General features: G+C 50.0%; 1 protein-coding gene across 10 annotated transcripts in view; it reads left to right on the top strand.

Moving 5' to 3' along the window:
• Nucleotides 1-14143, top strand: part of NDST2 (N-deacetylase and N-sulfotransferase 2) — a 239567-nt gene that overhangs the window by 207202 nt on the left and 18222 nt on the right. For all 10 annotated transcript variants that reach the window (XM_043550909.1, XM_043550913.1, XM_043550914.1 and 7 more), the window contains 5 exons: nt 243-1645; nt 10641-10728; nt 11061-11215; nt 12740-12925; nt 13580-13708. In XM_043550909.1, the coding sequence (XP_043406844.1) occupies nt 653-1645; nt 10641-10728; nt 11061-11215; nt 12740-12925; nt 13580-13708 (1551 nt within the window). In that variant the 5' untranslated portion in view covers nt 243-652. The remainder of the gene's footprint in view (nt 1-242; nt 1646-10640; nt 10729-11060; nt 11216-12739; nt 12926-13579; nt 13709-14143) is intronic.

Raw genomic sequence — 14143 nt, 5'->3', positions numbered from 1 at the left:
TCTCTATTCCCTGCAGATCCCTTCCTAGAAAGCCCAACGGAGTCATTCCTCAGCTCACCTGAGTTCCTTTACTGATGGTGCATTTCCTACCACCAGCAGCTTGGTCTGATCTGTGACTGCCCTTCCCCTACCTCCATGCCCATCTGCTACCCCAGCCCCTCTGATCCCACCATTTTGAGCCCCTGTAGCCTGCTAAATATTATGAACACTTACTGAAAGTCTGTCTCTCTCTTTAACTGCAGGTATAGCTAGAAGGTGCCATCATGTGAATGGCAAGCGGCTAGCTGAGGAACAGACTGTCAGGTGGGATTCCCCGGCTCCACACTCAGCGCACAGGATGGCTGACTGATTTGGGCGTGGAAACAAAGGTGTTTAAAAACACCCCATCTTCCCTAGGACTTGGCTGAGAGAGAGGAGTGGCGGCGGGGGAAGCACACGGAGGAGCGATGGGAATTGAGGACCATGGTTACTTGAGATAAATGGCAGATCCCTGGGAGTCTAGTCTAGAAGCTGCTCGCTTTAGTTTTCCCTTGCTCTGCAGCCACTGTTTCTTCTTTGTGAGCTGCTGCTGGATGCTGCCACGGTGGCGCTGGAGATCTCCAGGGCGACTTGAGTGCAAAGCTTGAGGAGGGGGTGGGCCACCCGCCTCACCATGATTCAGCTGTGGAAAGTGGTGCGGCACGTGCGACAGCTGGAGCTCCACAGATTGATCCTGCTGCTCATTGCCTTCAGCCTGATCTCCATGTGCTTCCTGGCCTACTATGTCACCAACAGCCCCAAAATCAAGGAGCCACCGCCCCTGCCCTTCAGCGACTGCAGCAACCAGCACAGGCCCCCGATCCCGCCCCGGGCCAGCTGGAGGCTCACCAAATCCGTTGACACCTCGCGCACTGAACCTGTGGTGCTAGTCTTTGTGGAAAGCATTTACTCCCAGCTGGGGCAGGAAATTGTGGCCATCTTGGAATCCAGCCGGTTTAAATACAGGACAGAGATTGCCCCTGGCAAGGGGGATATGCCCACCCTGACAGACAAGGACAGGGGCCGCTATGCTCTTATCATCTATGAGAATGTCCTTAAATATGTGAACCTAGATGCTTGGAACCGGGAGCTGCTGGACAAATACTGTGTGGAGTATGGAGTGGGGATTATAGGGTTCTTCAAAGCCAATGAGAATAGCCTGCTTAGTGCTCAGCTCAAGGGATTCCCCCTCTTCCTACACTCTAACCTAGGGCTCCGGGACTATCACATCAACCCTAGTGCCCCCCTGCTCTACATCACTCGGGCCAATGAGGTGGAGCAGGGTCCCCTGCCCGGTGATGACTGGACTGTGTTCCAGTCAAACCACAGCACCTATGAGCCTGTGCTCTTGGCCAGCACAAAGTCTTCAGAGTCCATTCCTCAGCTGGCCACCCACAAAGCACTGCATGCCACTGTCGTGCAGGACCTGGGTCTGCATGACGGGATCCAGCGGGTCCTCTTCGGCAATAACCTCAACTTCTGGCTGCACAAACTTGTTTTTGTGGATGCCATTGCCTACCTGACTGGCAAGCGCCTCTGTCTCACGCTTGACCGCTACATCCTCGTGGACATCGATGACATATTCGTGGGCAAAGAGGGCACTCGCATGAAGGTGTCTGATGTGGAGGTAAAGCCTGAAGGGATAACCCAATGGCACCTAAATACGGCCCCTGGGTCCAATCAAGGGCTGCACTGGCAATCTGCCAGGAGCCACAGGGCTGCCCCTAAGATTGCCCCGATCATAGAACTGCAGTCCATGGGGACTACATGTCCCAGCATGTGATGCTTTCAACAGACGCTGTCCAGATCAAGATGCAGCATTGCATTCTGGGACCTGTAGTCCTCATGGGCTGCACTTTACTCCTGAGGGAATCCTGCACCAAAAATTAAAAATTCTGTGTACAGTATTTTAAAATTCTGCAAGTTTTATTTGTCAATAAATAAATGCGGAGACTGCAGCATGGCAGTGGGAGCACAGGCCACTGGCTGCATGAAGGTGGGAGATCACCCTGCAGCCCCTCCCCTCCCCTGGGACATGGACTCAGTGATGAGGCTGCACCCACCTCTGACACAGCACAAGGCCTGGGCCTGCCCCAGAAACAATGGGGCCCTGCCCCTCTGTGCCAGGCGCACCAGGTGTGGGGCAGGCAGACTCGACCAGGCAGGATCCAAGTGTGGAGGGGCTCGGTGTGGGGGGCATCCAGGTGTGGGATGAGAGGATTCTGTGCGGGACAATCTGGGTGCAGGCAACTCAGTGGGGGGTCTAGGTGTGGGGGGATCTGGATGCACAAGGGCTCGTTGCGGGGTTCCAGGTGCAGGTGAGTGGGGCTCAGTGCGGGGTCTGGGTGTGGGGGGCCCTGGGTGCTGGGGGAGTGGGGCTTGATGGGGTGGGGGTCTAGATGTGGGGGCTCAGGTTGGTTCAGGGAGGTGGGGCTCATCATGGTGGGGGTTTGAGTGCAGAGAGCTCAGTTGGGGGGTGGTCTGGGTGCAGAGGTGGGGGTCCGGAGGCAGGGGGTCTGGTGCAGGGGGCTCCAGATGCAGGGGTTGAGGTTCAGTGGGATGGGGTTTTGGTATCGAGGGCTGGGGGCGGGAGTTGGTTCTGGGTGTACAGGGTGAGGTTTGGCTGGGGGGTCCAGGTGTGCGAGGTCCGGATGCACAGGGGTTGGGCGGATGGGGGAGCAGCTCCTTTTACAGTGATCCCTCCCTCCGTGGCTGAGGAGCAATAAAGGCAGGAAGCAGGAGAGGATGCTGAGCTTCCTGCAACAGGGGGAGGTTTCTGGGGGTGGGTCTGACACAGCCCCAGCCACTCTTTGCACTGGAAGAAGAAGTCCCATCCTCTTTCACCTCCAGCCCAGCCAAGACTAGCAGCTGATCCTGGCACAGGGTAGGAGCCACCGGCTGGGGTGTCCCTAGCCCCGCGGTGATCTACTTCTCCGCCAGCTGCTCCGGGTGCCTGAAATGATCTATCTGCACTACTAGGGAGGGGTGCATGACTGCTCTTGGAGCTTCCCTTTGCTTCCCTGTCAGAAAGTCATTTTTCTGCAGGGAAGCAAAGAAATCTGCGGGGGACATGAATTCTGCGCAGGCGCATGGCACATAATTCCCTCAGGAGTAGCACTTGTAGGTTAAAGATGAGAATGACTGCAGCAGTCTACTCTTTCTCATCTTTAATATAGTGATGGAGTCCATGGCGGTCCCAGAATGCAGTGCTCCATCTTGATCTGAGCAGCCTCTGTTGAGAGCATCACATGCAGAGAGGCCTGTAGTCCTCTCTCAGCCCCGAAGGCTGGCACCTGGGGCACCAACCAATAAAACTGCTGCAGTCTAGTGTTTAACCCTCCTGTGACCTTTCAGAACAGCACTTGGGAGAGTGGGGAGCTCTCTCCTCTCCTCTCCTCAGGTTACTCACCTACTCTTCTCAGCTCGTGCACCCCCAGTTCTGCAGATAACCTGTTGTGTAGGGAGTAAGGAGTGTCCAGCAACCTGGGAATAAGGGTTGGGGGAGATGCACAGAGCAGCTCCCAGAGCTCAGGCCAGGAGCTCTCCCCTTGGCCTCACTGCTGGGGAGAAGTCTGAGGGGGGCCATTTTGGGGGTTTGTTGATCGTGGCCCTGCATGACTGAGTGATGATGACATAACTGAGGAAGGAGTCAGAAAAGGACAGGACAGGGAGAGAGTGGGGTGGAATCTGGACAGGAATCTATTTAGGTGTGGCATTTCCTGTGTTTCTGCAATTGCCCTTGTACTGTATGTGCTTTTACCTAACGCAGAGAACCAGGGACTTTAAATGAAGTGATCAGGCTATCCTGCTGAGCTACTATATCTCATCTAAAAGAAAAGGAGGACTTGTGGCACCTTAGAGACTAACAAATTTATTTGAGCATAAGCTTTCGTGAGCTACAGCTACAGCTCACTTCATCAATTATCAATATCTCATCTATTATTTAAGAACTGCCCTATAATACTTAAACATCTATCTAACCCTCCTCAAAGTTACTCTGCCATCCATTGAAACTGTAATTGATGGAATTTAGACTAAAAGTCTCAGCCCCATCCTCTGACCCCTTCAAAGTGTTACTGGTTCGTACTATGTGCAGAAAAGTGGTCTTGTTCAGTGTTACATGGCTTGCTGTCATATGTATGGTTACTCCCAACTAATTTTTCTTCTGGTAAAATTGTCTCTCACAAGGGAACTGACTGTTTTTTGTGTTGTTTCTGTGTCGGCAGGGAGTTCAGTATGTGCTGCTACTTTGTGTGCTGACCTTTTTTTTCAATTGTTTTTTTATATGGGAAATAGCAATAATTCCTGAAGATCTTATGAATGTGAAAGAAAATCTGAAATGTTTTTTTGGAGCGTAAAATAAGAGGAAATGAGGGTGGAAGGGAGATAAAGAGGGAAACACAAAGGGGGAGAGAGAGAAGGCACAAGCCTCGGACCAGCGAAACAAGGGGCAGGTATTGAAAGTAGATCATTAATTGTTTTGCTAAGTGGTTGCTGACAATATGTGCCAAACGATTATTTCTGTATTTGTACACATTCACCCTGGGGCTGCACTTACGCCTTGCCCCAGGCACTGTGAATCCCAGTTGCAGCTCTGTGTTTTGGGACATTCAGATGTCATGAAAGCCTAGCTCAAAGGACACTGGTCTACATTATCCCAGCCAGGACACCCCTCCCCAAACTGGGAAAGGTGGGGACCCCATTCCTAGCTGTGCAGAGCACTGACCCTGGGAGGGAAGCAGGAGACAATTGGCCTAAGCCCTGGAGACAGGACACAAGTCTGCTCTAGTGATTTAAAAAACCAACCCAGATAATTCTAAAAGATGTTTCATTTTGGGTTTAACTGTGAAATGGAGGAATAATCTGAGATCAGTAAACGGAGAATCTCAGGCAAAGCAGATAAAGCCCAGATTTATCCATTTAAAAGAGGCTCTGTGATTGCAGCACCAGGAAAATTTTTATTTGTTTAAAGCAAGAACTAACTTCATGGATTTGTTAATGGCCTTGTGCTGTGGGGAGGGGAGGGGATCCTAACAGTGACAAAACAGCTGGTGTTTCTTTGGGCTTTTAACATGAACTCTGGATTTCAGGGACATTACTGCACCACTACAGCTCTTTATTTTAAAGTTTAGATTAGATGACAGCAGATAGGGAGGGCAGATTGGGAAGTGAACGTTGCTTCAGGCCCCAGAGATGACTGCTGTCTCAGCCAGCTGTTTCAGTTCACAGATCTACATTCAAGGAACTCCACAGATCCCCAGGGAGGATGAAAACTCTCCATGTTTCTTGGCCAAGTGTGTGCCAGTTATAGGTGACTTGGGCAGGGGGAATGTTTTCTTTTTTAAAAAAAATTCCTGCTTGTTATTAGCCCTTGACTACTTGTTCTTGCTGAAAAATTGGCATGGGAGCGTTCTCAGCCTTCAGTTAAATCCAGGAGTGGACCTTTCACAGGGTGAACTTTCCTCCCAAGTGTTTTTCAGAAATTGGAGTTACATAGTTAACAACAAAAACAAAAAAGTTTTCCCAGAGTTCAGAGAATCCCTTCCCCTCTCACTTGTTCAGTTTTCAATCTCTTGCGAATCCATAATCCTCCTAGTTCTCCCATCTGCCACAGAATCTGCCAGCCAAACTGGAAGTCAAGAGGAGATATTTCTAATATAACAGAACCCTGTTTTTCTGTCTAACCTCCCCAATCCTTTCAGGCCCTCTTTATGCATCACAAATAAGCACCTCCCAAAAAAACCAAAACCAAACCCACAAGTCTAATGTTTGCTCCTTTGCAGATCACCTCTAAAAGAACACAAGTTGTCTAGTCATTTGGTGAGCAGTCTTGTTTGGTGAGTCTGGTAGCTTAGCAGCTGGTGTAGGCCAATGATTGCACGTCACTGGTGAAGGTAGATAGAAGAAAGGAATTCAGATGACTGTCTGACAGTGGCTGGGGCATCCTGGTACTTACCCCTTTGAACCCTACAATCTGTCCTTGCCTAAACAGAGAATATTTAGCAATTCTCCCCCTGCTGCTAGCGTTGGTGGGAGCACTAAAAATGCTTGGATCTGTCTGCACCAGTGCTTCCACTGTTGCTAGCACTGTTTGAGCTACACCAGTGCTGGAGCAACAGTGGGAAAACTGCAGAAAATTCCCAAAGCAGATGCAGTCCAGTTGCCATGGGTGCAATTTCTAAGCAGAGGAGTCTGTCCTGTGTGCGAGTATGCAGGATTGTCACCAGCTCAGAGCCAAGCTGGGCACTCTGCTTTCCTCCCGTCTGCTTTTCTCTGTGTTGTCTCCTCTCTTCCCCCTCAGCCTTGTTGTTTCTTTCTTCTTCTCCCCCTCAGCCCCCGTTCCTTACCTGTCTCCTTTCCACTTTCTTTTCCCTCTTCGTGTGTGTGTGTGTGTGTGAGAGAGAGAGAGAGAGAGAGAGAGAGGTTTTGTGCTGAATAGTGAAAAGCTCTCTTCAGTGAAAACAAGAAGTCCAGTGGCATCTTAAAGACTAACATTTATTTGGGCATAAGCTTTCGTGGATAAAAAACCCACTTCTTCAGATGCATGGAGTGAAAATTACAGATGTAGGCATTATATACTGACACATGAAGAGAAGGGAGTTACCTCACAAGTGAAACATTTTACATCTAAAAAAGGTCCAGTCATATAAAGGACTGTTCAGCCATATAACACTGTGATGTCCCAGACCATAATGCCATGTTAGAAAAGGATTGGCGGCTTAAATAGCCACATTGAAAAAAATACAGTCAGGGCTAATTTGTTTCTTCTCCCACCTCCCCCCCGAATTCCTAACCCCCATAGAAATAGCTGTGTCTGTGCACCAGCAACATCAGGAGGTTGTAGTGATTGTTGGTGCATTCTTCTGCAGAGCCAGCAGTGGGAGCATGCAGACTTTGTTTTAAAACGGTCACACCAAGATGGGGGCTTTTCTTTTAATTTCTTTCCAATGTGTGTTTTTAAATAAATATTTAGGATCCTAGGATAATTTTTAAAGCGCCCCAGTTGTGAGGGTAATTAATTGAAGGCCCAAGTGATAGAATTTAGACGTCATCTTGATTGTGCACACAAATCTGGGTGGTGGAATTTAGGTATCCATTGCTTGTGCCTGCAGTTTTGTTCTCTCAGCTGATTACAGGCTGGATTGAGACATCTGAAAAATCAGGCCTTAGAATCCGGAGGACATTCTTCATCAGATTATAGCAATTGTAAGGCAGGTTGGATCTGGGCTGGCCTGGAGAGTTAATGGTAGTGAGCTGCATTTGAATCCCAGTCTCTTGTTTCCTGGAGCCAGCAGTGCTTGTTAGCCAACAGTGGCCCTTTTGGCTAGCTAAGAGCAGGATTATTACATTCCAGTAGGAGCCTTCAAATGGTGGTAAGTAGAGGATATCAAATAGAGATATTCAGAGCTCTCCAAGGGATTAAGAGCAAAAATAAGACTAGGTCTGAGTTTGCTGGAATCCGGAGGGAGGTTTTCTGGCCTGTGGTCAGGCTGCTGAAAAGAAGAGCTGGGACCACAGGTAGGCTCCCCCTTTCCCACCAGCTGAGGAAGCTGGCAGTTTCTTGGGGTAGAGAGCAACTAGCAGACTAAGTTCAGTGTCATGTGAGCGGAGTGTGGGGCTGAGGACCTGCCTGCAGTTGTCTGGTTACTTCATGTGCTAGTAGATGTAACACTGTGCCCTTCTCTGGCACCTTTCCTCCAAACATCTCAGAGCACTTTCCACATGGTAATGAACTACACCTCACAGCACCCTAAGAGGTGAGTATAGGGAGGCAAAATAAACTGAGCGAGTGGCAGGGATAGGACTAGAGCCCAGGTCTCCTGCCTGCCAGTCCTCGCACTCCCTCTCTTCCATTATAAATACCCCCCCCTTTACTGATGAGGGATCACTCACCTGTTTGTATCAGTTCATCAGGAGAAGGTTGGAGGAATTTCCACTGCAGGCCCTGGTTGGTTCCTATCATTTCTCTTATCCTGCCCAGCAGGGGGTTGTGTGAGTGGGATTGAACCTGTGTGGTACTGTTTTCTGAGTGAGCTCTTATGAAGGACCAGTAGTCAATAGAAGGTCTAGCACATCATAAAGAACAGACCTTCCTGGAAAGCAGCATGATAATACTCTACGTAGTCTGAGTTCCTGGGCCGGTTTTGTTCAATATCTTCATAAATGATCTGGAGGATGGTGTGGATTGCACCCTCAGCAAGTTTGCAGATGACACTAAACTGGGAGGAGAGGTAGATATGCTGGAGGGTAGGGATAGGATACAGAGGGACCTAGACAAATTAGAGGATTGGGCCAAAAGAAATCTGATGAGGTTCAACAAGGACAAGTGCAGAGTCCTGTACTTAGGACGGAAGAATCCCATGCACCGCTACAGACTAGGGACCGAATGGCTCGGCAGCAGTTCTGCAGAAAAGGACCTAGGGGTTACAGTGGACGAGAAGCTGGATATGAGTCAACAGTGTGCCTTTGTTGCCAAGAAGGCCAATGGCATTTTGGGATGTATACGTAGGGGCATTGCCAGCAGATCGAGAAATGTGATCGTTCCCCTCTATTCGACATTGGTGAGGCCTCATCTGGAGTACTGTGTCCAGTTTTGCGCCCCACACCACAAGAAGGATGTGGAAAAATTGGAAAACGTCCAGCAGAGGGCAACAAAAATGATTAGGGAACTGGAACACATGAGTTATGAGGAGAGGCTGAGGGAATTGGGATTGTTTAGTCTGCGGAAGAGAAGAATGAGGGGGGATTTGATAGCTGCTTTCAACTACCTGAAAGGGGGTTCCAAAGAGGATGGCTCTAGACTGTTCTCAGTGGTAGCGGATGACAGAACGAGGAGTAATGGTCTCAAGTTGCGGTGGGGGAGGTTTAGGTTGGATATTAGGAAAAACTTTTTCACTAGGAGGGTGGTGAAGCACTGGAATGCGTTACCTAGCGAGGTGGTGGAATCTCCTCCCTTAGATATTTTTAAGGTCAGGCTTGACAAAGCCCTGGCTGGGATGATTTAGTTGGGGATTGGTCCTGCTTTGAGCAGGGGTTTGGACTAGATGACCTCCTGAAGTCCCTTCCAACCCTGATATTCTGTGATTCTGGGCTCCCTTTGCCCCACCTCTTTCCCAAGGTGCCTCTCTCTGAGCAGTAGATTTTGCTGCCCACTCTGAAGCAGAGTTATGTAGGATTTATTAGCTGACAGAAGTGTTGTCATGGTAACCCAAGCCAGGCTTTAAACATCCCTCTGCAGAGGAATGTTAAGCTCCTTAGCCTCCTCTCTTCTCTCTCACCTTCCCAGCAAATGGGAGTAGCTGGAGACCTCTTTCACTCCCACAGAGAAAGGAGGATGGCTCTGGAGATGGTAATAAAGGTGGAGCTTTTCATGGCTAGGTTATGGGGGCAGATTGCAGCCGAGTAGCACGGGAACTGCCTCCCCTTATGCATTTGGTTGGTGTGACCGAAAGCTGTTGCTCTGAACCATGTGTAGTGAGTGCCCTATGTGAAATGAGTTGGGGATCTCAGTGGTGAAGCAGGTAATCCTGGTGAAGCAGGTGTTGAAACCACAGAGACAGAGCATTCACCCTTGCATTGCCATTGCCCGTGCTGCCCTGTCCTGTGAAGCCTTTGGTTGCAGAACTGCCAGGCTGAATCTTTCCAAAGCACTAGATGAACTTAGGGCTTGTCTACACTACAGGTTATGTCGCTCAAGGCTGTGAATCAGCCACCCACGAGTGACGTGAGTTACACCAATCTCAGCATCGGTGTGATCAGTGCTATGTCTCCTGCTGACACGCTCGCGGAGGTGGTTTTATATTATGCTGAGAGGAGAGCTCTCTCCCATTGGCATAGAGCAGCTTCACCAGACGTGGTGCAGCTGCACCGCTCTAGCTCTTCTAGTGTAAACTAGCCCTTACCATAGGTTCCAGAAGATGTCATAGACCATATTTCCCCTAACGCATCAGTTCCCTTGGGGGATTAGGAATGGGATAGTCCCATGAGCACAGTGGGGATTGGAGCCTAGCCTTGAATGTTGGTCTTACCCATCATTCCAGGCTCATTACACATTTGTTGCCATTGACATCTGAGTGAGGAGGGGGAGCTGAAGTTTCTGGCCTTTCATTCTGGAGGAGAGAGGCTAGTAGCCCCTTGACCAGAAAGGGTTTGGGTGGCTGGGTTAGTGCAAGTTCTTGGACAACTTCAAGTGCATCGTTGGCACTCCAGAAATTATCAATATGGCGACAATGATCAGCACCCTGCCCTGTGTCACCAGCCGGCACTAAGAGCCCATTTCATTCCTCCTCTTAGCTCTCATGGTCCTGCTTCATGCTCCATTCCAGGGCAGTGATTTTCAACCTATTTACCATTGTGGGCCGCATATGCAGCTCTCTATGTGTTATGTGGGCCGCATCCACACAATATATACAATACCTGTATGGCCCTGAGGATGTCACATGGGCCACAGCTGTGTGCTGATTGGGCTGCGGGTTCAGAACCACTGCTCCAGGGAGTACGGTGCCTTGCCACAATGGAGGACAACAGGGTTCTGTGCTAGTGTACCTCCTTCCAGAATTGAACTGGAATTGAGCAATTGAATGTGAATGTGAATCTTTCTTTCTCCCGTTCCATTTGAACAGGCTCTCCTGAACACTCAGAACAAGCTGAGAACATTAGTCCCCAATTTCACTTTCAACTTGGGCTTCTCTGGGAAATTCTACCACACAGGTAAGCTCCTTCCACCCACCTAGCATTCCCCTGAGTCTGTGTCCTCTGGTTGCAGTGTCCCATAGTGTAGCACAGCTCCCCTACAGCGTATTGGGGTGCTGGGAACAGCCTGTGGTTCTAAAGCGCTGTCTGTCCAATCGAATCATTTCCTTCAGCTCTTGTGAGCTGAGCACCAGCAGGATGATGGTATTGGAAGCACCCTGAGTATGGTGGGTGTGTGTAAAACTAATGCAGGATGTCTGTGGGTGCTGCCAGTGTTGAATTACACTGAGATTAGCCACTGCCTCAGGTCACTGACCACCCTCCTGCTATGGACCTTCTGTTCCCTGCAGGTACAGATGAGGAAGATGAAGGCGATGACATGCTACTTAAACACAGGAAGGAGTTCTGGTGGTTCCCGCACATGTGGAGTCACATGCAGCCTCACCTCTTCCACAACGTCACCGTGTTGGCTGAGCAGATGAAGCTCAACAAGCAGTTTGCGCTGGTAAGAGGTGATGTCAATGGTCCATAGGCTCCTTCGCTTTGCTTCAAAATCCCAAAGCATCCACCCGGAATGGGTGTTTGGCTCCTGCTGAGCCTAGGCACTAATGTGGTAATCCTGCTGGATTGGAAAGCTGAGTGTGAATCCCTGGCCTGGTGCTTGGTCCCTACTGCCTCGAAGTGTGACACCCAGCATTAGTGCCCAGGGGAACGTACGTCCTGGTACTTGTGCACCAGTGTGTGGCTCCTACTGCATTGCAAAGCATGGCTCCTAGGGCATGGGCATGGGGCATTGTGGCTGTGGAGTCATTCTGGTGCTACTTCTACTATCCAATTCAAAGTATGGTACAAACTCAGACTGTAAAGAAGCATTCCCTGCTCTGTCCCTGTTGCTTCATTGAAGTTTTTCAGGGAGCCAGGTGTGCGTTGCCCTCAGCTGATTAGTACCATAGGATGCTCAAGGTAGGAACACTGGCCTCCCAGAGAGTCACTTCAATTTAAAGAAAGTTCCATGTTGTCAAGTGGAGGGAGAGGACCGTCTGGAAAGTCCTGGGCTGCTGGGGCCATATATGCTTAATACTGTCGGCACAGGGGTGAAACATCTGCAGATTCCTTTGAAAACAAGCCTCTCTTCAGCCCATGCTATGGGTTTATCAGTTATAAGCCAAGCCCCACTGGAGTAAGAGTCTGTTGTTTCATGCCCCAGTCACTGGACCTCTTGACCCTGGGTAACATGGGTGCTCCTAATCTCAGAGCACAGCTACCACAATGCTATAACGACAGTTTACCTCTTGTCTTCCCTGCTTAAATATTTGATTTTATTTTCTTTCAGACACAGGCCCAGAAATGTGACAGTCCATTGCAAAGAGATACAAAACTCAGAGAGCAATTAAACACACTTAATATAGAATACCCTAGCCAATGAGCCTGACAGGCTGTGACTCTGTCAGAGGGCCCCGGGTGTATTGTAAACCACCAGGGCAAAGCTGTCCTAATTCCTGTTGTTACCAGAACCATTCAATGAAGTTCTAGCCACGAAATTCAAATATTTCCTATTGATTTGATGTAATACCTGGATCCAAGTCCCCGATCCACTCTGCACAGCCCCCTTGCTCCCTGCTGTCCCTAGTATTACTCTCTCAAAGACAGAGCCAAGCTCCACACTTGGCAGGCATGGTTTTGCTTTTCTGCTCTGGTGATGCTCCTCTGGACAGAGTTAGGAGCAGGATTTGCCTCTTCAGCAGCACTGATCAGTTTGGCCGTTGTAACCGGTGGGGCTGACGTCAGGCTGGTGAATTAGTCCAGTTTGTCACAGCCCAAGTGACCCGTGGCTGTTGAGCAGCTGCTGCGGTGCTGAACGCCCTGGTTGATGTATAAACACCTTTGCTACATGTGTCGATAGATTCTGGCAGCACTCAGAGCTTCCCATTTCACACAGCGTCCCCAGAGAGTCTGCTCGTGCTGCTGTGGTTCTCATTAAAGACAATGGGGAGTTAAATACTGAGCGAAAGCTGTGTTCTGCTTCCAGGAACATGGGATCCCCACGGACTTGGGCTATGCTGTGGCCCCCCATCATTCTGGAGTTTATCCCATCCACACACAGCTCTATGAGGCCTGGAAATCCATCTGGGGCATCCAGGTGACCAGCACTGAGGAGTATCCCCACCTGCGGCCTGCCCGGTACCGGCGAGGGTTTATCCATAACGGCATCATGGTGAGTGTTACCAGCTGGGAGAGTGGAGCCCGTTGGGTTATTTCTGGGAGGAGCTATGGTGGCAGTCAGCTGATGGGGGGCGGGGGGGCTTCTAGGTGACCAGTGTTGAGAAGCTCCACCCGGTACCTCGAGTGCTGAACCTTCCCAAAACCATCCGTCAAAGCTGAGAAAGAGCCGGTTGGTGTGCATCTGTGATTGGAGTCAATGCAGTGCAGAGGCTACGGTACGTGAGGTTTTAGAACAAAAACTCCCAAACGCAAGCAAGTACATGTCTACAAAGCTATGCATCCAGGCCCATGAAAACACCATCTCTGCACGAGCAAACTTCTCCTTTTCAGACTCCGGGCTCTTTCTGAGGAGACATGTCTGCAGCACCTGTCCTGACCTGTGTGTTAGATGGATGGGTCAGCCCCTGTGGGAATGTAGTGAAGAACCATGCACGCTAGCATGAAGCTGAGATCCCACTAACCCCCTGTGCCGTTACTCAGAACAGGATGAGCATGTGAATGAGGGGAAAGTCTGAATCCTGTAAACCTGTGACGCTTGGGGTCCCTTGCTCGTGGCGTCCTCTCCATGTCATTCTATAGGGTGCTGCCTCGACACACCCATGCAGTCAGCCTCCTCTCTAATGTTCCCTCTCTCCGGCTTCACTAGGTGCTGCCTCGACAGACGTGTGGGCTTTTTACTCACACCATCTTCTACAACGAGTATCCTGGGGGCTCCAAGGAGTTGGACAAAAGCATTCGGGGCGGTGAACTCTTCCTGACAGTGCTTCTGAACCCAGTAAGCTTGCCGGGCCCATTCTTAGTGTCCATGGAGAGTGCGAGGGTGGAAGCCCTCATAGAATATCAGGGTTGGAAGGGACCTCAGGAGGTCATCTAGTCCAACCCCCTGCTCAAAGCAGGACCAATCCCCAACTACATCATCCCAGCCAGGGCTTTGTCAAGCCTGACCTTAAAAATATCTAAGGAAGGAGATTCCACCACCTCCCTAGGTAACGCATTCCAGTGTTTCACCATCCTCCTAGTGAAAAAGTTTTTTCTAATATCCAACCTAAACCTCCCCCACTGCAACTTGAGACCATTACTCCTTGTTCTGTTATCAGCTACCACTGAGAACAGTCTAGATCCATCCTCTTTGGAACCCCCTTTCAGGTAGTTGAAAGCAGCTATCAGATCCCCCCTCATTCTTCTCTTCCACAGACTACACAAGGTTTGC

The sequence above is a fragment of the Chelonia mydas genome, chromosome 7 (genome assembly GCF_015237465.2).
Source record: "Chelonia mydas isolate rCheMyd1 chromosome 7, rCheMyd1.pri.v2, whole genome shotgun sequence".
Taxonomy (NCBI): domain Eukaryota; kingdom Metazoa; phylum Chordata; order Testudines; family Cheloniidae; genus Chelonia; species Chelonia mydas.
This window is presented reverse-complemented; position numbering and strand designations above follow the sequence as displayed.